Below are 23,377 nucleotides of genomic sequence, written 5' to 3'. Positions count from 1 at the left end.
ATGATGAACCTAATCTCTAACCTAAAGAGAGCTAGGTGTGGTAACCCTAATCTGCCAGTACCATGTCTGTTAGAAATGGGGTTTCTGGTTGGCTAGGGTATGCACCTAAGCCAGGCAGAACCCACCCACTCTAGTCAGGGCAAGGGAGTTACACGTCCAAGATAACCCCTGCTCACCCCCTTGGTAGCTTGGCACGAGCAGTCAGGCCTATCCCAGAGGCAATGTGTAATGCGTTTGCACAACACACACAACACACGTGACGCAATATGTACACCACAAAGTAAACACAACACTGAGCTATGTAAAAATAAACTGTATTGCACAAAACATAATTAGACCAAACATTACATGTCAGTAATACACTGATACCTTAGCAGTTGTCAGAATGTTACACAAGTTACTAATACCCTGCAAGAATAAGCAGTTGTCACATTAGAACACGTAAGTACTCAGGATTCTGCAACATAAGCAGTAGCCAGGAATCACAGTAAATCCATAAATGTACTTGTCATAAAAATCTGCATAAACGCCCGTATCAGGAACATTGCAAAACCTATGGCAAGTCATGAAAACATATCTGCAGAGCAGATCCATAAAAGGAACATCAACAAAACGTATATGGTACATCAAGAAACAAACAGGTTAGCCTATAAACCCCTAAAGCCCATATTAGGAACTTTTTAAATATGTCCAAGCAAAAGTACCTGTTTTGTTATGATGAATGGCACTTTCTGTGCCACGAAGGTCACTAGAGGTGGCTCCAGTGTTCCTAGGCGGGATGCGGGGGCCAGGCATTGATCCTGGGGGCAGTATGCACCCCTTCTGGTGCTGAGTGTCTGGGCCCCTCTGGGGCTGGTGCCTGAATCCGGCGCGCCACGTTCAGTGGGCCCCCCACGGGTCGCTACTGACCCTCCTGCGGGGGGGGCGCACACAAACCACAGATTCCCAAAACAAGTTACTGGGGCGTTCGCGCCCCTAAGGCAGTGGCCAGGGGGAAAGGAACTCCCTTTTTGCCCCCGTGCCCAGCGTCGTTGTAGGCAGCCGCCCGAGTCCTCGGTGCGGCTGCCTAAATGAAGAGTGGAGCAGGGGCCTCCGGTGAGGCTTCCCTCCTGCTCTTGAGGCAGCCGCACCCAACACGGTGCGTGAGCCGCTCTCCTGCCCTTTTCCGGGCTGCTGCAGTGAGCAGGCACCAAGGAAGGTGCCTGCTGGTGCCCCGGGGGCGTGTCTTAAACTTTGCCCCGGGGGCACGATTGGAGCAAGCTTGCTCTTTTCTTCCTTCTTTTGGTGCCCTGGGGCACTTGGTGGAGCGCGATGCGCTCGAACAACAAAAACGCTCGGGCTGCGGCGGTGAAGTCGGGCATCCAATGGAGCGCTTCTTCAAAGCGCTTAAGGCACGTCTCGTATCCCGGGTCGCAGTGGTGAACTTTGAAGGTGGCAAAGCGCGCACACTGCGCATGGGGTGAGGAATGGCCACAGCATCATGCTCTGGAAGCGCCGGAGGGATGCTGAAAAGCGCAGAAAAGGAGCACTCCTCGTGCTGCTTGGGAAGTACTGGGGTCAGGGGCCACAGCACCCTGCCACCGGAGACAAAAGGGAGGGTAGCACAGCGCTACAAGGCCTCAACAACAGGCCAGCACAAGGGATGCAGATGGTGGCAGTTCCTCCTAGTGACCAGGCAGGTCACAGGTCAGCACAGCAGCAGCAGTCCAAGGTGGGCCCTGGTGAGTCCATTCAGCAGCGTCCTGTGTCCAGTTTCAAGTAAGTTTCTAGAGTCCCAAGAATGTCTAAAAAGTAAATACTGATGTGAAATATAGGAACCTGGTACAAATTAGTGATTGGTCAAGTTTTTTGATATAGAGGCGTCTTGCTCGCACAACTCCAAAAACATGTCGTCGGAAGAGAGAGCACATTTTACATATCATATTGCAACTACTTTGGCATTTACACAGGCAGAGTCTCAAAAGATATATGCATTAATAGAAAAGAAACCAAAGAAGATACCGTTTCGACAGGTACCATACAACAGAATTTGTGACAATCGGAATACTTGACCAGATTGGAAATAAACCAAAGTTTACATGCCACAACACTTATTCAATAGCATAAAGCTGAGAGGATACCTAGAGGCTTAAGAGTAGCTCTTAAATCCACACTGTGCAAAACAAGCAAAAAATTTGCTGAAAGGTGTTTGGAGTACAGTAAGGAGATCAACGAAAGAAAGATACAAAAACTTAAAAAGGATACCTTTGATTATAAACTCCATGAGTTATATGCGCTGGCTTAAGTGTACACAAAAGGATGCACTGAAAAAATACTACTTCTTCCATATCAGAAGAGATCAGTGTGTCTAAAGGTGAACCAATAGTAAGAAACAAAACAAAAGATCAGTCATTAGATAAAAAAGAGTGACACAGAAAGGATGAATTCAAATCATCGAGATCCTGATTTTTTAGACAAGAACCCAGCCTCCAACAAGAGACCCATAATAACAAATGACATGGAAAAACTGGGATAAGAAAAAGAAAAAATCAATGAAACAAAACACAAGAATCTGAGAAGTCAATCAAAGAACTAGTGATTCATATTTTTTTTTAAACCTCTATAACTGCATACCAAAACAAAGCATTATCTAAGAAAACCTATTTGGTTCCCGCATACCAGATCATTAAATTGGAAATTGAGGTGGCATTTTGTAAATTGATGAGGAACCTGTGGTTACAAATCTCCAATGAAAATCTCTAGATAGTATCAATCAGTCAGTCAGTCAGTCATTAACTTTATTCGGCAATTGCCATAAAAGTGCGAACCAGAACACATTTATCGATCTATAAATAATATAAAACAAAAATAAAATGTAAAAACCATTACTAAAAACACAGCATAAGCATCCAATCTGAAACCCCTTGACATAAACAGATAAATATATTAAACATGATTAAAATCACAAAATCAGAAGAGTACAAGTATTAGCTTAAAATGATAAACTGTACGTACATGTAAAAAATGTAAAATAGAGTAGGCCTTTTCCTAATACTTAAAGAAGCTGTAACAAAATCTAATACATGATGACAAATTTGAATATCTGGCAATCTCTGAAGATATAGTAGAGCTTCCTTGTAGTGAATGGGTCTAAGAGGACGTAAAATGGGTAGAATAAAAGCCCGTCTAGGAGCAGCATATAAAGGGCAAAAAAGAAGAAAATGCGAGGTACTCTGAGTTGATTTGGAATCACAGGAACAAAGTGGTAAATCCTTTTTCCAAAAACATGGTTCGGGAAAAGCTACCTTAAAGTGAATTAGATTAAGTCTGAAAAGTGTTAAAAGAGAAATTATTCTAAAACTTGAAAACCAAGTCAAATAGGGTTCAAGGCATGGAACAGTCACAATCCGAGAGTAGGGATCGAAAGATTTCAATTTCAGGGAACTATAAAATCTCAGCTCTGATATATGCTCGGAATAAGTAGACTTCAAGACAGACCTAGAGTTTGTAGTTAACAAATAAGGTCCATCAAACATGTACCTAAGCCCTAGGTTCTCAAAAGAGTTTCGCAGAAACATAAGCCAGGGAATCCTATTTGAATTTTCCAATTGTAGACAATCAGAAATGCAGTCTTGGACAAGTTTTGCCATAGGGTTTGACCAACATCTAATAGTATCAATCAATCCAGGTCACCACATTTAAAACAAATTCAAACCTAAAATTACATTAATGGACCCAATTTCACATTCAGCATTGACCAATTTTGAGACACGTCAATAATGATTTGAAAACATATAGTTTAATAAGAAAATTACCCAAACCGATTTCAGTCAAAAGGACAGACTGTCTAATCCATTGTGGAAAACCAAAATATTATGCTACAGATGGCAGATAAGGAAGGCGCTTTAGTCACAGTGGATACAGGGCATTACACATGCAAAGTTAATGAGTATTTCAAGAGACTAATGTGTTCATTAAGTTACAACGAGAGATCCCACAAATGAGTTCTAAAACATTATTGAAATCATGCTCAACGGAGCAGGGGAACTCGAAAAGATCAACACTAACAACAAACATTTTCTTACAACAACTTATCCTAAAAGATCTAGATCATACATGCTTCCAAAGATCTATAAGAACTTAACAGACCCTCCTTTTTGTTCCATCATCTTAGGTAGCTGTTCTATCAATAAACCATTGGGTAAATACTTTGATGTTTTTCTATAACCAGTAGTCCAGAAAACACGTTCTAAAAGATACCACTGACGTCCTCAACAAACTACATGTGGTCACACTCACAGAGAGCAAACATCTGACTGTGTACTATTGATGTTATTTCCTTCTACAACTCCATTCCCCATCCACAAGGTTTGGATGCAGTGGAATGGGCATTGTTGAATGAAGAAAATTTGGGCGCATACAAAAGATTTTTATTAGAGTTATTGCATTTTACCTCATTTCACAGCTATTTGACTTGGAATGATGAGTTCTATCTACAGAGGAATGGCACGCTCATGAACTTTTCAGGGGCCACCAGCAAAGCAAATATTTTCATGACACTATTTAAGAAACAACACATAACTATAAAGGCTGGGCCACAGGAATAATTCTCTATCATCATTACATCAACAACATCTTCCTAATTTGTCAAGGTTCATGAAACACATTAACCTACAATATTATAGCCCTGAACCAAAAAAAAATACTAAATCATATTCAGCCCTTACATCAGTGAGTCTGAAATGTATTTTCTAAATGTAGTGGTCCATTTATATCAAGGTAACATCAGCACAGAAGTATGCCGAAAACCACTGACAGAAACAACACGCTGCATTACCAGAGTTTTCACCCTAGCCACTAAAGGAACACTTTTCATGTTCTCAATTTACAGAATTTAAATGGAGTAGTTTGAATGGGAACTGACTCAGTAAAACCACTGAGAGAAATTTCAGAATAGGAGCTATCCCATTAACACAATGAACAAAATCTTAACTAAAGCAGAACCAAATACAAGATAGCAATTGTTACACAAATCTGAAAAGGACCATAAACCATGTTTCTCCTTTGTATCAAGAGTCACCACAAGTAGCAACTCGGTTCGCAAAGTCATCATTAAAAGATAGGACATGCTACAAATTGAGCAAGATTTAATTACTTGACTTGAATAAAAGCATTTTGTTCGCATACCAAATATCTCAGAACATCAAAGAATTGATCACCAGTAAAAGCAAGACATACATTACATTAAATAAGTGGTCGAACAAGGGACTTTTCACTGTAACTAGTGCATGCACTGTAATAATACTCCAGGGATAAAATACTTACACCCTTGCAGTGACAAAAAAATCAGGCTAATGGACAGGTGTAATTGTGACGGAAAAATTGTATTTACTCTTTCAAATGTCTGTGTGCATTATTATAGCACAAAGGCAAGATAACACATGAAGACCATTGCATCTGCAGTAGCTGTGCAATTTCTTGAAAATATCAGTGTCTCACAGTTAAGATATCAGACTTTAGAAGTACTTCAAGGTACCCCCAAGCATGGAAATAAGAAAAAAGCTATTACAGAGAGAAGTTTGGTGCATCAGAAATCTTGACAACTTACAGCCTAAAGAACTTAATGATTGTTTATAAATGTCATGTGTGGGGGCACAACTGAAACTTGTGAACCTCTGCATGAATGGGAAACCACGTTGTACAAGCTGCGTTATCGTATCAATTTAGTTCAATAATTCCACTTCTGTAGAGTCATCAGAAGCGGGCATATCTGAAAAAAAACTGGAATGATCACTCCACATTTGAGTAGTGACTAGTTCATAAATATTAGAGTTACCGTGTAAAGTAAAGCATGTACTCACAGTAGGATTTTTTCATGATCAACAGTTTTGTGATTTTAAGTTTACTTGGACACATTGAAACACTCAAGCCAAATTTGGTGGATACATTCACAGGAGGAAGGGTGAGCCCCTGAATCCAGTCACACTCTTGTCACACAGAGGCTGGATCTTGGTTGTGTTGTTGAGTAACCTTTTTGGAATAGAAAATACCTTTATTGATATAGTGTTTGATTTGTAGTTACCCTTCATGAAGGGTCACATGACCCGAAATGCATTGGGAAATGGTAACTGGGAGTCACTGGATGATGTAAATAATGCAGTTGAGCTCATGATTTTCCCCAAATACATGGTTAGAATTAATCCTTAAAAACATGAATGGAGTTCATTTCATATATCTTAAGAATCTATATGAAAAAACGAACAGTAAATAAAGAAGTTTAATTGATACAGTTTTTTTGATGCAAGATTATTTTGTGAACTTGAAGTGAAATAACCCTTGAGTTTTGAGTAAAGTGCATCTGGGCGTTTGCAAGTGGTTCTCCACTGCCAGCACGTTAACCGATTGACTGGAACAGGTGCAGGTTGAGACTTTGCACTTACCTGGACAGCACAGGGAGTTAAAACAGGTTTCCTATTAGCATATAATCACAGAACACAAAAGAGAGCACAACTGGAATATTGATACGTATATGGCATTTTCTAACATGTGATTTGTATGCGCACACTCTTTAAAACGTAGTCCTAACGTCAAACTCCAGTCTCACAGGTATCAACTTGTCAATACCGCATTGGTCAACCTTACAATAGTCTCACATATATTAAGGTTACATAGTTGTCAGTTCTTAGTCAAGACCTGCCTATGGAATTTATTTTGCACCGTTGACCATGTGTATAGATATGCACTTAGAGCCTTGAATCATAAACTATTTTCATTTGATTGGCAAACCGACATATAACACATTAAAACCACTGGGCTTTTGGTAGGCATACAGTTGAGTTATTTGTAGCTTCATCTACTATCTAGTTGGTGTGTTTCAGCAAGTGAGGTACAGGCATTCTATCTAGTCACTACTTGAGATGCTGCAAAATGAGATAGGTAGACGGTGATCTATACAATAATATCTAACAATGACACTGTGGATAGTGTGCAAGAAATGGGAAAGCAGTTTACTGCAACAAATGTTTTCAGTGAATTAGATACACTAGTGTATTTGTTATCAGCTTGTTTTTGGGACATGGATGGTCGATGTTTTTTCCTTTATAATGTTGCACATCACATACATGTATTGTTACATACACAACATTGGAACTAATGCAAAAATAGCTTGTTTTAAAACTCAAAAATGCATGTCTACTCTTCATCCTTCATATATCTGAAAGTCTGAAAGTAATTCTGTTCATCTTTATTTGAATTTACAGTTGTGGTGATAATGTAAAACAATAACTCCCTGACGAATTACATCCTTCTAAAATGCATCAGGGATGAGGGGGTAATTTTTCAGTGGATACAGGCATTGACTATGCATGATCTCAGTTAAAAAATGAGAATGTAAAGCATGTAAAGCATGTAAAGCATGTAAAGCATGTGAAGCATGACAGGTGAAAACTAACACAACGGATTATCAATGAAGAACAAGATTATTTTTTAAAGAATTCAATGCAGTACACTTGGTGATATATTGCTTTTGTGACAGCTACTTATCGCAGCAATTAGAGCTGAAGGTCTAAGGGACTAGCTGTCATTCGACATGTAGCCTATTTTAATAGCATTGCAAATGACCAGCTTAATTAGTAAGGGATTTTTTGTTGACTTTCAAGTCAGTCATGTCAGTTTGCACTGGCAGTAGCAGCAGCAACACTTGGGTTTCCAACATAAGTGGTGCTGTAATGCCGCATTAGTAAATGATGCGCCCAGAATTACCAATACTGGAAATGTCAGTAATTTTGTAATAAAGAATTTTCTTCCTTTTCAAAGTGTGACCCTAATTTCCCCTTGAGAAGTTTGGAATTACTGTAAGAATCAACATTCATGGACCTGATTCTGGCAGTAATTCTCCAGTTTGCCACCCAGAGGCTTCGCCAGCTTTCAGATGGTGAAATGTCCTGAGGTGAACACTGGAAGGGCGGCTTCCCCACAGCATTTGTAATCCTGATTTAGATGATGACTCCCTTAGCAGACGAATAATGATTACCTCTCTACTCACAATCGGGTCCTTAGAAAGCAGGGCGACTTGCTGCCTCTTTGCCTTTGGCCTGGATGCTCCTGCATGGCGCATGAATCCAGTGGGTTAGAAAGACTGTCACTGGATTTCTGAGCATTAGGTTTTACTCAGGCCCATTTGAATCAAAAGCATTACTTGTGGCCACTATGGGCAAACCTATTGTGCACTTATAGCTTTATTCACATAATATGTATTTTTAAACTCCACACAGCTGCTTTCACAATTTACATTTTGCTTATTTGCAGCAAAGGAAATATTATCGACCCACACCAGAGTGAAACAGTATCTACATTGAAAATGCCAGTTTTACTAAAGAAAATGATGGCCTTCTTTCTGAAACCTTGGGTAAGTCGTGTTTCGAACATGCTCACACTCATATGGTCATCCCTTTGATTCAATCAAGAATAGACAATGGGCCCCCGTAAGCACCAGTATTTGCCAATTAATATATGGCTCATGGTGCAAGTTTATCCACCAATAATGGGGAATAACAGAACTAAAATCCAGTAATTAGCAGGCATTTATCCTTTGTTAATTTCTGAAAGGACTGACCTGTTGAATTTTAACAGAACATGCACACTTTGTGGCACTCAGTAATTAACGGGTGCAAAAACACATGTGTAAACTTATAATTCTAATTCATACACACACAGGTGTTTGCAAAGAAGTTGTGGAAATCATAATAGTGACATTAATCACATAAATTACAACTAATCCAAAATGTTGCAGCACAAGTGTTAACCGACCAAAAACAGAGGCTCACACTTCTCCCACATTCTGTCACCTGCCCTAGCATCTGGTGCACAAGTGAATTCAATTCGTTACTAATAATTATCCATACGGCAATTTATATGCAATCTGCCACTTTTTGGGTATCCACGTTTAAATGGCACATACCTTATTGCTCTCTTAAGTGCCTGCAAAAAAGTGCTTTAGTTTCTTGTCAGATTGGTAGAGCCGATGGCAATTTTCTGATTCTGTCTTCTAAGTTAGCCTCGCTGCCAGACGTAAGGGGTTTCCCTTTCAGTAGCTACAGTGCTGCTGACTAGGTAGCACCTTGTAAGATCGAAGATATCAGCCATTCCCGTTCTGCCTAGTTCAAGAACATATTCATGTTTATTTTAGAGACTCTCGAAAAAGACCCCATCCACCTTTGCGATCTGCAACTGTCGTCTGTTTCAACATACACTTTCCACACTGGAACCAACTCAGCGTTCCAGAATACCATATTACCTAGTTACTAAACATCACACCTCCTCCCTCACCTTACAACATAATATACAGTTTACATTTCGTACCCAGGTAACCCATTACAATATAAGGAGAATAACACAACACAACATACCAATACATGTCCTATTCCTTCTATACTAACATTACTTAATTTCATTGCAAACGTCAACATCCATAAGTATTTCTTTTTTTAAAACCATTTTACATAGTCTTGACAATAAATGGGTCTATTTTTTTTCAGTTGAGGCCTACACTTCCCCATGAGACAATTTTTCTGCGTATCATCGTTTATCCACCCCTCATAAGACAATTGTGTAAATTGTGCTACCCCATTCAAATTCCAAATCCTATGGTCACTCAGCTTTATCGTATTTTTTAAAACCTTGATCACCTTGAAAGGTTGACTGTATTTATAGAGGCCCCCCTTTCTGGGAGATTTTATTTTCACCCAGGCTTCTTCACGCACTACTGTATCTTTAACCGCCTTCTTCACTTCTTTCTTTGCACCATCTTCTCCCTTTCTTTCATTCTCCAATCCCCTGCCACCTCAACTTGATTGTCCACCATCATCGCTTTTTGGACACCCACAAAGGCATTACTTTTGTGTTGGCCCTCCTTCCTCTGAATAATTGAAAGGGAAATACGCCTGTAGATGAATGTTGTGTGAAACAATAATTGCATTTGATTCCACAGATCCAACAATCTTAACTTCAGGCCAGCGTTAAAATGTACCAACACACAGCGATCATAGGAATTCATCCTCACAGGTTCCATGATATCTATTGCGATATCAGACCAGGGATTGCTTGCTTGTTCTCTCAACCCCATTGATTGTGTTCTACATTTTAACCCTTTATCACAAGATGAGCATTCCAAACAGTTCCTCGCCATTCTCTCAATACTCATGTCCATTGCAGGCCACCAGTAACCTTCCCTTACTCTTTCTTTAGTTTTGATTATACCCATATGGCTTGCATGAGCGTAATCTAATAATTTTTGATTGGTGGGACTAATTTAGTACCTCTCATAAGCAATCCATCAACCACTGATAATTCATCTTTAATCTGCCAAAACCCTTTCAGATCACTGTTACGTTTACTTTTCTCACACCATCCGGTATTATTCATAGATATCACCTTTTGCAAGAGAATATCACTCCCTAAATTATCTCTCCAAATTTCCTCAGAGACTATTCCTTCCGAAATCAAACACACATTGACCTCTTCTTCCAAGTCTTCATTTCCAACGGTATCACCTTCATCTGATTCTTCTCTTTCTACATTACCCATCCTTGATAAACAATCTGCTAAAACGTTATCAACCCATTTATGTATTCTGTGGGAGACTAAATCTATTCTCTTCTTGCAGAAAACCTCCCTAAGAGGTTTGTGATCAGTTTTAACTATAAACTTCTTTCCCCACAGGAACTTCCATAGTTTCCGTACTGCCCAAAATGAAGCAAGTGCCTCTTTCTCTACTACTGAGTAATTACATTCTGCTCCCCTCAATGCACGAGAAATAAACAAAACAGTCAGTTACACACCATCTTTCTTCTGCATAAGAACTGCTCCTAACCCTTTTGAGTTTGCATCTGTCAATATCCAAGACTCATCCATGGGATAAAAACTTCCAAGGTTTGTAGCAGTTTTCAAACACTGCTTTACTTGAATAAACTCTTCATTGCATTTTGCAGTCCACTCAAATTCTTTACCTTTCTGTAATATTTTCCTCATACACGATGTTTTATCAACTGTTTTATTATAAAATTCAGTCATGCCTAAAAACGTAATTAATTCTTCTTTATTCTGTGGAGTTTTAAGTTTACAAATTGTGTTAACGAGATCAGGTTTTGGTCTGATCCCTAACGCACTCACCACATGACCTAAGTACTCAATCTCCTGCACATCAAATTTACACTTCTCAGCTTTCAAAGTCTAGCCAACATCAAAAAACCTTGTCAATACCTTCCTTAATCGATCATCATGCTCCTTATCATGTGATCCAACTATCAAAACATCATCCTGGTAAATCTTAACCCCATCAATTCCCCCTAAGAACACGTTCTATCATTCTCTGAAATAACGATGCCGCTGAAACGAATCCAAAGGGCATACTCACCAAATTGTGTTACAATTGCAGTTAGATCCTGAGAATTTGGATGCAAATTTACGTGATGGTATGCTGAAGCAAGATCTAGAGAAGATAAATGTTTTGCCCCAATCTAGAGAGCATAACATCGCGCAAATATTTGGAAGTGGATAATTATCCACAGTCACCACTTTGTTGAGTTCCCTCAAGTCTACACACAGTCTGACCTCCTCGTTGGCCTTATGAGCCATTACAACCAGAGATAACCAATCTGTAGCCTCCACCTCATGTATAATCCCTTCATTAATCAGTCTGTTTAACTCAATCCTCATACTTTCTCACACTAGTAACGGTACATTCATGACTTTAGCTACTTTAGGTAGGGCGCCAGATTTCAACTTTATGGAATGATAGTAATTTCTCAAGCAACCCAGCTTGTTAGAGAAAACGTCTTTAAATTCCTTTGTCCTTTTAACATTCTCACTCAATACAGAATTGATAATAGGTTTGTTTCTCCCACACACTGGGTGGTCCTCATTGGGATCATTGATAACAGGTTTGTTTCTCACACACACTGGGGGGGGTCCTCATTGGGATCCAAATATTGGTTCACATCACGTTGGTGAAGCCAACTGATGAGAGAATCTCCTTTCATTGAAACCTTTATTTTCCCTGTATAATCCTGTCTTTAAACTTGATTGTGCCCCAGAAATATCCTAATAAATCTATAGGTTCGCCCCCATAACCTCTCAGGTCTGTTCATAAAAAACTTTTGGAATCATAGTTATCTTAGCACCAGAGTCAAATAACATCTTGACTGGATTTTCATTTACTTTAACCACCTCTAAAGGGCCATTACTAGAAAAATCCTTCACTTGAAAAATTTGACTTTCCTCTACATCATCTCCATCATTGTCATCAATTTCCACTTCTTGTACCTTCTTAAGATTCTTCTTTGATCTGCATCATCTGGTAATATGACCTTTCCGTTCACAAACTCTACACATGACCTTCCACCCGGGACATCCCTTATTATTAGCAAAGTGCCCGTCGTTACCACATCTGAAACACTTTCCTTGCATATGTGTTATACTGGAATTAGCTGTCCCTGATGCCTTATTAGACACTTTAATACTTTGTACTACTTGTACTAAGTTTCCTTTTCTGCTCTCGCTCCCATTGTCATTTGACATTGCATCTTTCCTCAAAATATCAGCACAAGCTTTCAAATGTTCTAAATCTTTGGCTGTAACCAGGACATCTTGCAATGAGGGATTATTCTTTTGACACATTCTTTCTCAGACTTCGTCTGATGCATACCACAACATTAGCTGATCCCTCAGCCTTTCCTCAAGGGATGTACCAAAATTGCATGTAGAAGCAAGTTTTCACAATTGGGTGATGTATTGTTCCACTGTTTCTCCCGAACGCTTCACTCTCCGTCCAAAATGGTATCTCTCAAGAACAGTGCAGAGTTTTGGAAGGTAATGCAAATCCAATTTCTTGGGACATATTTCATATTCATTCAAATTTGCAGAGGCCTGATCTGGAAGTTCTGGAAGATTTTCAAATACTTTCTGTACCTCCAATCCCAAACAATACATCAAAAGAAAGGTCTTTCTCTCTGCACTCAGCAAAGTACCACAAACTGTAGCATAATGATTAAATACTTTTTTTCCACTTGAGCCAAGGAATCGGTGGATCCCCTGGAGAAGACAAGAAGAATGACAGTGCTGGAACATTCTGCATTTTTAATGCGCTACTAATGTCTTCAAAAAACAAATATATAGGTGAGTGTATCATCGTTGTTTTGATACACTTGATGTAGGAAGGCAGAGTCTTAGCATAAAGAAATTACTGTTGCTTAAAGGCTGATGACTTGACAACTGGTGAGATAGTCAGAAAATATACCTTTAAATGGCTCTGCTTTGTGAAGAGATATGCTGTCATGGAGACATACGCTGATCGTGTTGTGTCTCCATGGTTTCTGTAAACAAAGATCACACGCTGACATCACTGTGCGTTGCGTGCGTTGTGCGACTCTTGCTCGAGATAAATCTTCGAGAAATCCTCTAGCAGCAAAGTTCTGGGAACGAGAGGTGCATAAGAGCGGTAAGCATACTAGAGTGATAAGCACAAGTGGCTGCTCATTAAAATATTAACTATTGAGTCAAGCATCACTCGTTAACATTAAACTCGCTCAATCGTGGTCAACTCTGGCACAGTCAAAATGCATTCACCCCGTAGTGCTCTACTCATGCAGTGGTGCCCAGGGGCTTTTTCTTCTGTGTGATCGATGATATTGATTACAGCTGTCGTATTTTAAAATCGTAGGAGTTGAGGTCTTTGTAGTCCTTGAGTCTCTTGTCGTCAAGTGTAAGATCGAAAATATCAGCCATTCCGCTTAGTTCAAGAATATTTTCATGTTTATTTAAGAGACTCTAGAAGAAGATCCCATCCACCTTTTCGATCTGCAACTGCCGTCTGTTTCAACATACACATTCCACACTGGAACCAACCCAGCGTTCCAGAATACCATAACATTACCTAGTTACTAAGCACCACACACCTATCAGCAAGATCCTTCAAGATTGAGTGTCAAGTAGGGGAAAAACAGGTGACACAAAACCTCCGTAGATGATGGTGAAGAGTAATAGCTTAGAGGTTTGTGAGGAAGTTGGAGTTGGAAGGTGAAGCATTTATAGAATTTGATAAAAGAGAAGAAGAATCCTGTCTTAAAAAACGTGGGACAAAAGAACCAGGGGGGATGAACAAGACCCCGAAAGTGTTGAAATGCATGGAAGTGATGAGAAGCTCAGCTTTATGTAGTGGGTAGACAGGAAGATAGCCCACAATATTTAGACCTCCAGTTTGGTTTGGCAAAAACTAGATGGAACATTTAGGCCCTCATTATAACATTGGAAATAAAAAACGCCTAATGCCGCGGTGACGGCCACTAGAAGACCGTTGCTGTGTCCACCAGCCATCCGCCATAGTAGGACCACTGCAGGATTTCCACCACAAGAAGGGCAGAAATCCGGCTGTAGCCATACTGGCGGATGGCGGTAATGTGGCGCTGCTACCACCAGCAGTGCCACACCAGTAGACCGCCGCCAGCTGTATTCTGAGAAATAATATGGCCTGGCGGTGTTCTGCTGGTGGACGCTGCTGGCGGTATCAGCACCCTGTCCCTTCTCCTGACGGAAGACCCCCTGGATCCAGGTAAGTCGGGTCTCCGACAGGGAAGAGAGGTGGTGGGTGTGTGTGTGAGGGGGTGTGCATGTATGTGTGTGCGTGATTGCAGGTGTGTGTTGAGTGTTGATTCCGTGTGTGAAAGTATAGAAGTGTGAAAGCGTGTATGTATAGATATTGTAATTTGTGTCTGTGTGTAAATTTTGAAGTGTGTGAGGATGTGTGTTTAATTGGATGTATGCATGCGTGTATGTATGTGTGAATGAGTGTGTATCTGCATGTGTGTGTGTGTGAATGGGGGTGTGGATGTAGGACGGGGTGGGGGGTGTTTGGAGATGTGGGGGGTGGAGGGGCTTTCCAGAGGTTGGGGGGTCGGGACCTCCTATCAGTGACAGGGAATGAATTCCCTGTCACTGATAGGGCCTACTACCATGGTTTCCGTGGCGTAACAATGGCAGGACAAACCATGGCGGTAGGTATGGTCATAATCCCGCAGTCAGCACAATGGTGGCCGCTGGGCTGATAATGGTTATCTCCAGCCCAGCGGCTGCTACTGCCATGGCGGTCAGAGTGATACATTGGCGGTAAGTACCGCCAGCCTGTTGGTGGTACTACCGCCACATTATCCCCGACCACCGAGGTCATTATGACCCCCTAAGTCCGAGCTGCCATCGTAGATTGGAAATAAGGTACTTCTATAACCCAACTCCCAGTGCTTTTTGGGAGTAGGAGGAGAAACAGCCATGTGTGTGGCAACTATGAGATGCAATCATCCTGCAGTACCATGTCTCCTGAGAAGGGAGGAGTGCCTTAGGAAAAGCCTGCACCAGTGGGTCGCTCACCTCCTGGTGAGTAAGTCACTGTTGCCGCTGCACCACTGTGCCCCACCATAACCCAGCGCGCTGCCATCTGTGCAGTCAATGTTATCATGCTATGGGCGAAACATCCAGTCAGAGCGAGGCAAAAGCAACTGCGCCAGCTTAACAATATGCCTCTCTTGTGAAGCTTCAGACATATCTGGAAATTGCTTGAGTAATCTGGCTACCAGTGCTGGACCATGGACCATGCATCTTCCTAAGAATGTTCATTGAGTGAATAACTTTTCCGTCTAATAAGAGATTTCAGCTTTCCTGAAAAAAAGAATTACAACATTCCTGTGATTCAGAATCTGGGATCACCCAAGACTGGGGGAGGTAATGCATAAGACGATTGATCTCCAAAAGTTTATATACTTACAGCTACTTCTGCTCAAGGAAAATCATTGTGAGCTACAAACAGATTTTGCAATAGTGACCACATCTGTTCTGCTAACAATACACTAGTGACCACCCAAACAGGAAGGGTTAGCAGTAGAAATGTCACGAAAGTGTTATCAACAAGAAATTTTCTTATTTTCTATACAAAGTAGGTGCAAAACCTACTAGGTTTGATTATAGTTTTACTACTTTACCATATTCTGTAATTATCTTTCTTGAATCAACCGCAAACTGACTCTCTTTTCATTATTATAGCCTGGATCTACAGCTTTATTTCCACAAATAAATGGTCGATGTTTGATCTTGTGACCCATTCTTCTGAATAAAGGCCATTACCATCATCATTGCCACTAACTTTAATTGCATTACCAGACATTTTTCCCACTCTGACCGGTTCGCTGAATTTACTTTTTCCTTTCTGGACATGAACAGACAATTTTACATGGACCAAGTTACAAATCGTGATCTGAACTGGTTTGACACTCTTTTGCTTATCTTGAGAGATTGCAACATTTTCTTTTACAAGTTTCATCAACTGCTCAATATTAGAATCATCTTTTATCCATTTTAACATCCACTCTAGACAGAAACTGGTATTTGGTTTTCTTCCCCTCAGGAGCTCAAATGGAGACATGTTTGTGGTGGAATGAGGTGTGGTCCTGTAAAACCATACCATACTATGCACTGCTTTCACAACATCAGCATTTGAGTATTTGGCCCTTCTGATACACTCCCGACCACTCTATTCATCTTCTAAACAAGTCCATTTGTTTGAGGGTGATACAAAAAACTCCTAAGATGTTTGACACCACACTCTTGTAGGAAGTGCCCCATTCCCTTACAAACAAATCGTGTACCATTGTCAGAAACTTTGCATTCAGGAAAGCCTTCTCTTACAAATAAGAAATGTTATAATAGTGTTAGTGTTAGAATCTTTGACCGTTTTTAATTCTGGCCACTTCCAACAGTAGTTCATGATAACCCCTGTAAATCTTGACCCACATGGCAAAGAATCATATGGCTCCATAATGTTTATGCCTAGGTCAATCCAGTGATCATCAGGACATTTTATAGGCATGAGAGGAGGAGTAGACACTTTCAGGCTTTTGTCTGCTAACTTACAAATTACACATCTTATCACCACTTCGTTAACCTCAATGTCCATACATGGCCACCAAAACGACTCACGAATCTGTCTCTTAGTTAGAGACGCCCCCAGATTACCCTCCCGAGCACTGGCAATAGTGCTTCTTCTCATTGCATTTAGTGGAATTAACTTATCTGATCTTAAAGCCGTACTATCCTCATCCAAGATCTAATCACTGACTTTACAATATGGTTGTACTAACGGTGAAATAACTTTCTCCCTGGGCCAGTCTCTTGTGACCAGGTCTGTTATCTGCCGCAGCGCTTGATCTCCTGACATTGGTTTCCTCCATGCCTCCTCAGAACACACCTTAAGTTCAGAAATTTCAAGAGAAGCCACTAGGCAATCTTCAAAATCTTCTTCTAACAAGGCAGCCAGTTTCACATCACCATCACTTTCCTCCTAGTTTTTGTATGGAAAGCAGGAAAGAAAATCCGCTCTACCATTCCTCCCACCGGGAATGCATGTGGTATCAAAATTATATTGCATGAGTTAGGTGTTTCGAAGATAGCCTTAATATACGTGGAGAGCAAACTCTGCTACCTCCCCCACTCAAGATGTTTACTAAAGGTTTGTGATCGGTTTGTAATCTGAATTACCTTCCCCACACATAAGTGTGGAATTTCTCAATTGCTTAACAACATGCAAGCAACTCTTTCTCAATTACAGAATATTGTAAGTCTGCCTCCCTTAGTACCTTTAAAACAAAGGCAATTGTGAGTCCCTTGTTTCCTTCAATTATTGTAAGTGTGGCACCAAGACCCACCTGGCTGGCATCTACAATGACACAAGACAACCTTGGGTCAAACAGTTTGAGAGCTTCACTTTGACTCAAATCCAATTTGATCTGTTGGAATGCCACATCACATGAGTCACAACAAGCAAATGTTGTCCCTTTCTTTAGAAAATTACTGGGAGGGATAAAACATGAATAAAGTGTGTACATTCCTAAAAACAATTTTACACCTGCCCTGTCAGTGGGAGGTGGATCTCAACCTTGAATCTGACTAGAAATTACTTGTCCGAAATACTTCACTTCACTGCAAAGAAATTTACATTTTTCTTTGTTTAAAACTACTCCCTGGATTTAAAAAATATGCAGTACATGTTCCAGGTTGACATTGTGCCCTTCAACATTTCTTGCATAAATTAACACATCATCCTGGAAAGCCAGGACTCCTTCAACATATTAAAAAAAATTATACATGACCCTCTAAAGCACAGAGGCCACAGAGGCCAGGCCAAATGGCATCCTGCAGTATTGGAACACACCAATTTGGGAAATAAACCCTGTCAAATGTCTGGAAGACGGATGTAGTTCCACTTGGTGGTACGCACTAGCAAGATCAAGTTTAGAGAATATAGTGGCATCTGTACTGCACCCAAATTAATCATAAATTTTGGGCAGCGGATGGGAATCCACCCACATTTTTTTTGATTTATCTAAGATCTATACAAACATGCAATTGGCCACACCTTTCACATGCCACAACCAATGGAAATGGCCAACAAGAGGATTCAGCTGACTCAATGATCCACTTTTCACACTGGCTTCTCAGTTCCTTTTCAAGGTAATCTCTAACCCTAAAAGGGACACCCATCAGTTTGTGTTTCACTGGACTGGCCCCTTCCTACACTGTTTTCTCTGATTTTGTGTTTGAATCCTTGAATTTTACCTAGCTCGTCTCCAAACACAATGGGAAACCTTTAGTTCCACTCACATGCCACATCCTCATAGCCAATCACCATAATTTGTTCTTTGGCCCACGGTCTGAGGATCATTCCAAACAACTCTTGATGGAAGCAGAATAGTATATTTAGACCTTTAACTGACATATATATTTCCCTTTAATCCTCCTCCCATTGAATTCTGTAACCTCCTCAATTTAGCCTAATAACTCTATCTTCCGTCCCTCATAGGAGAAGGGAGAATGGTCAGGTGAAAGTAACAATCTGTCCCCCCACATTTCAGTGAGCAGGGAAAGAGTAATCATGGTGATGTTGGCTCCTGAATAAACTAGGAGCTACAATACTTTGTCTCCAACACAAATGTTGGCCACAGGATCTACACACTTGGATGGATCACCTGTTATCAGTTCTTTAGCATCATCACCAATAGCTAAAACAAGATCTTGGATTCCCAAACCATCATCATCAGATCAGAATCACCTATGCAAGCAACTGACCTATTTGAGTTTTTCCTCATCAAACAAACTTTTGCAAAGTAACCAAACTACTTTTTACAAAAGTTACATGTTACAATTATGGCAGGACACCTAACACACTTTACATGGCCGAAGGGGAGTTGGCTGCAGGGCCTGTGGCCAACCCTGCTTGCACCCAACCCTATGCTATACATTGCCTTTGGATGTGCACAGTGGGGGAGTTGGTCTTATGGCCTGGCCCTTGGCACCCCGTCCCTCTTTTTATTTTAAGGTGAGGTGGGCCATTTGGACCTCCTCCCGAGCCTTGTGAGGCCCTGGGGACAACATGCCCAGGGCCACTCCTTTAAAAAAAGGGGAGGGGGTGCATATGGCTCCCTCCTCAGGCTGATTCCAGCCGGAGGACCCCAGCCTCTGGGGCCTGGTGTGATTATCCGTGGGGGAATCACATGACCACACCCAATTTCAGCCCTGGAACTCATCCCCCCGGGCTCAGTGTTACAATCAAGGGAAGAGAGGCATGTTCCTTCCTCCTGGGCCAACTTCAGTCCTGGGAACTCCATCTCCCGGGCCCGGCTTTATCATCAGAGGGAAGAGGGCAAGCAGGCCCCCTTCCCTAGGCCGGTTTCAGCCCAGGGAACCCAAACCGCCTGGGCCGGGTGTGCTTGTTTGGGGGAGAGGTTATGTGGCCCCCTTCCCAGACCGGAGCCCATTCCACACAGCACTCACCCTTTGAAGGTGGGTGCTCTAGTTCCCTTCCAGGGTACCAACCATACATTTGTTTGGTGCCACTGGGGGAGCACAAGGCCCATGGTCCAAGCAAGCTCCTCACATTCAGGGGGAACCAGCATTTCTTCTGCCCGTAAGAAGCAGCTTTTAATGCTGGCCACTGTGAGCTGGAGCAATATTTAGATCTGTTTCTTTGCTCATATCACTGTGGGCAGGGAAACAGATCAAAAGACCGCTATTGCAGGTAGGAGCATTTTTGAAGCTCCCTACGCTGGGAGCAGATATGTTGTTTGCCCCGCTGCAGGCAGAAAAACCTCTATTTCCCTGGGGTGGGCTTCCCAGGACATAGACTCTAAGCCGACCCAGGGGAATGGGGTACCTCTGGCCAAAAATAGTTCAGTGAGGAGACATGCACAGCCCCCTCCCTTAAAGTAATCAGCCCCAGTGGTGGACTTCCTGGGGCCATTTGAGGATCGGGAGGGAGGATGTGAATCCCCATCTTCATTTTCTTACACTTTGGCCATGGGGAAGGGCTCTCTAGGGCCATTTGAGACTCAGGGAGCGCGGCAGTGCTTTCCTTCCTCCCCATATAACCAAATTGCGGTCTCAGGGGTGGACTCCCGGGTGCCGCTGGAAGACTGGAGAAAAGGGCCATGCAGACCTCCTCTTCTTCATAAATACAGTCCTGGATTGGGCTTATATTTATTGACTGCAGCCCGGTGGGCCATTTTTAATCACATTTTTTGTTGATTTTCTTGTTTTTTCTGGCCCCAATGTGTCCCTCTGGGTCCCCCCAAGGGCCCTAGGGTGCTAGAGTATCCTTACCCTACCACCTTATACTATTTTCTTTCTAAGTTCAAGACAGAGGACTAAGTGCCCGAGCCCTGCAATAGCTGTCAGCAACATTTTTCTCACATCAGACCCCTTGCCGGAGTATGACTCTCGCTGGAGGAAGATGGCTCAAGGGAAACAAAGCTCCCTGTGCCACTCAGAGCCCTGTAGCTTTAAGTTGGCACTTCTGCAAGAGTTTCTCAAGACTCTCAGGGGCCCTTTTATCTAGATATCTCTATCTGTGGACCAAGATCTAGCTTCCTGCCAAATTTGATGTAATGTCAGCCAGCAGCTTGTGCTGCAGCCTGTTTTTAAATAAGTCTCTAGAAAGTGTCTTTGAACTTTGCGTTTTGGGCCCCCCCCCTTTTTTCTCAGCCTCCACCACACCCCTGGGCTGACCACTCCATCTTTTGCCCTATGTGCTGTGGGTTTTACTCACTCCACTCATGTCATCCTTCTCCTGTGGCACCTCCCTGTCCTGAAAACCCCAAGTCATTCTTCTCTTGTGGCACCTTCTTGTTTCAAGCATGCCATGGCCCCCTTCAAAGGAAACTTGAAGCACTGAACCTTCTGTTCTGTTGCTAAGCATGTTTAGTTTATGTTTTTTGGCACTTGCATATTATCACGTGTCTTTCGGACAGACAAGTTACGCTATCCAATGCGACCCACTGAACTGTACCTTCATGCATTCGGGGTTCCACTGTACTTGTTAATTGTTTCCAATTACCGTTTGCACCTGCCACCTGTTAGGCCTCATCTCTATTGTTTATAACACGTGATTTTCCCAAGGTTCATTGGAATATTCCATGCCTCCATGTGGGATATGTGCCTTCTGGAACTGTTCTTTTCTTCCAGCATAAATACCTCTCTGAAACTGCATCAGCGATTCGCATCGTTTAAATCCTGCACAATCTTTGTCCCTCCACTCACCTTCTGAGTTGACCGGAACATCCAGCGGTCTAGTCTACCAAGCCTGCCTCATGATTCTGTGATCTTGGCTTCTGCAACGCTTCATGTGTCTTCCTTCATGAGCTACGATTCTGCATCCTCTTGAACTTCTTTCACCATAGCCTCCTGTCATCTTCGGAATCCATTTGAAGTACTAGTTATGGCTAAGTACCTTTTCCTCTCAGGTTAATGCACACTAATCAATAGGTTAGCAGATAATGTAGACTGATGGTTATGTAGGCCTGAGCACATTTTTGGACTTTGGACATTGTTTAGTATTTACCACCCGTAAGGCCCAGCGCTCCAGATTTTGCAGCGCTCTGAACTTAATTATACCTGAACTGAAAGTTTGCCACTGTGTTTCTTGACAAGTTGTATCTAGTAGTTTGGGAGACGTTTCTAGAACTTGAAGTTGTTTCCGAGGTTTGAATCTGAACCTGGTATGTCCTAGAGTGCCAGGAAATCCCAAGTTTATTCTTGAAATGATTTTGCCTCTATCTCGCTCGTGTGATATTTATGATTAAGGCCCTCATTACGACCCTGCCGGTCGGTGATAAAGTGGCAGTAATACCGCCAACAGGCTGGCAGTAAGTACCGCCAAGTTATGACCATGGCGGTGATATCTCTGATTGACAGCTAATGTACCACACCGACCGCCAGAGCGGAAACAACAGCCATGGCGGTAGTCGCCTACAGCCAGACAGAAGACAAAGTTCTGTCCACCATATTATGACCCTGCAAACCGCCACCTTTTCCGGGGCGGTACCAACACCATCAAAAGCCTGGTAAAACACAACACAGAAGTAAAAGGACTCACCATTGGAGACAAAGGGAATAACCACGCCGCCATGGAACCCGAACTGCAAGTCTTTCCGATGACCTTCTACGTTATGCTCCACCTTCAACACGCTGGCGAAGACGACAACGGTGAGTACAGCCGCTTAGCACACAAAGGAGGATGGGAGGAAAAGGAGAGTGACACACACACACGCACAACACACACCCCACACTCACACGCCATACACACAACCAGATGCATTACAAAAGCAATTTGACCATGAAAATCTGCAGAATAATGCAAAGGCACCAGGAATTTATGAAAATGATTGTAATCAGTTCAACAATAAAATCAACAATCCAATTTGGCCATTAAACTGATCTGTACACTTGTATAAAAAAGGGACATTGCCCAGTTCATAGTTCAATGGGCCCACATGGCCACAGGGCACAGTCCAAAGCCCCACTCAAATCCTGCACCAATCAGGATAGAACACTTCAGGGGTATCAGTTGTCAATAGGCAGGCACCCCAGGGGGAGGGGTGGAGGGCACCTCAGCCGGATGCGGGAACAAGCCCATTGGTTCCAGATGGGGCTTCATGCCCATTTCTCTGTCTTGGGGAGTGCAAGGCCTCAGTCTCTTGACTGGGTGACCTGCCGACTGGTTCTGGAGGGGGCAACATGCCCATTGCTCTGTCCTGGGGAGTGCAAGGCCACAGTCTCTGGAGTGGGTGACTTTCCCACTGATTCTGGTGGGGGCAGGCCGCACAGCAGCCCCTGGAGGCCGGACTACTTGGCGTCCGCCGTCTGATGGCTGCACTGTGGTGGTGGTTGGGGGAGGCTCCTGCTCAGCCCCTGCACCCTCTGATGGCTGCACAACCATTGCTGGCGGTGGGGGTCCTGTGACAGCTGGTGGTGGTGTTTGGCTGACAGCTTCCACTGGCTTAGATTGCCTTCTCTCCTCCTGCTCATG

At 42.3% G+C, this 23,377-nt stretch overlaps 1 protein-coding gene across 2 annotated transcripts in view; it reads left to right on the top strand.

Moving 5' to 3' along the window:
• The window catches only part of LOC138293502 (vitamin D3 hydroxylase-associated protein-like), a 731,360-nt gene that overhangs the window by 494,179 nt on the left and 213,804 nt on the right, over positions 1-23,377 (top strand). For both annotated transcript variants that reach the window (XM_069232741.1, XM_069232740.1), the window contains exon 10: positions 8,287-8,386. In XM_069232741.1, the coding sequence (XP_069088842.1) occupies positions 8,287-8,386 (100 nt within the window). The remainder of the gene's footprint in view (positions 1-8,286; positions 8,387-23,377) is intronic.

Source organism: Pleurodeles waltl, chromosome 4_2 (genome assembly GCF_031143425.1).
Source record: "Pleurodeles waltl isolate 20211129_DDA chromosome 4_2, aPleWal1.hap1.20221129, whole genome shotgun sequence".
Taxonomy (NCBI): domain Eukaryota; kingdom Metazoa; phylum Chordata; class Amphibia; order Caudata; family Salamandridae; genus Pleurodeles; species Pleurodeles waltl.
The sequence above is the reverse complement of the archived record's forward strand: the minus strand, read 5'-3'. Positions and strand labels throughout refer to the sequence as shown.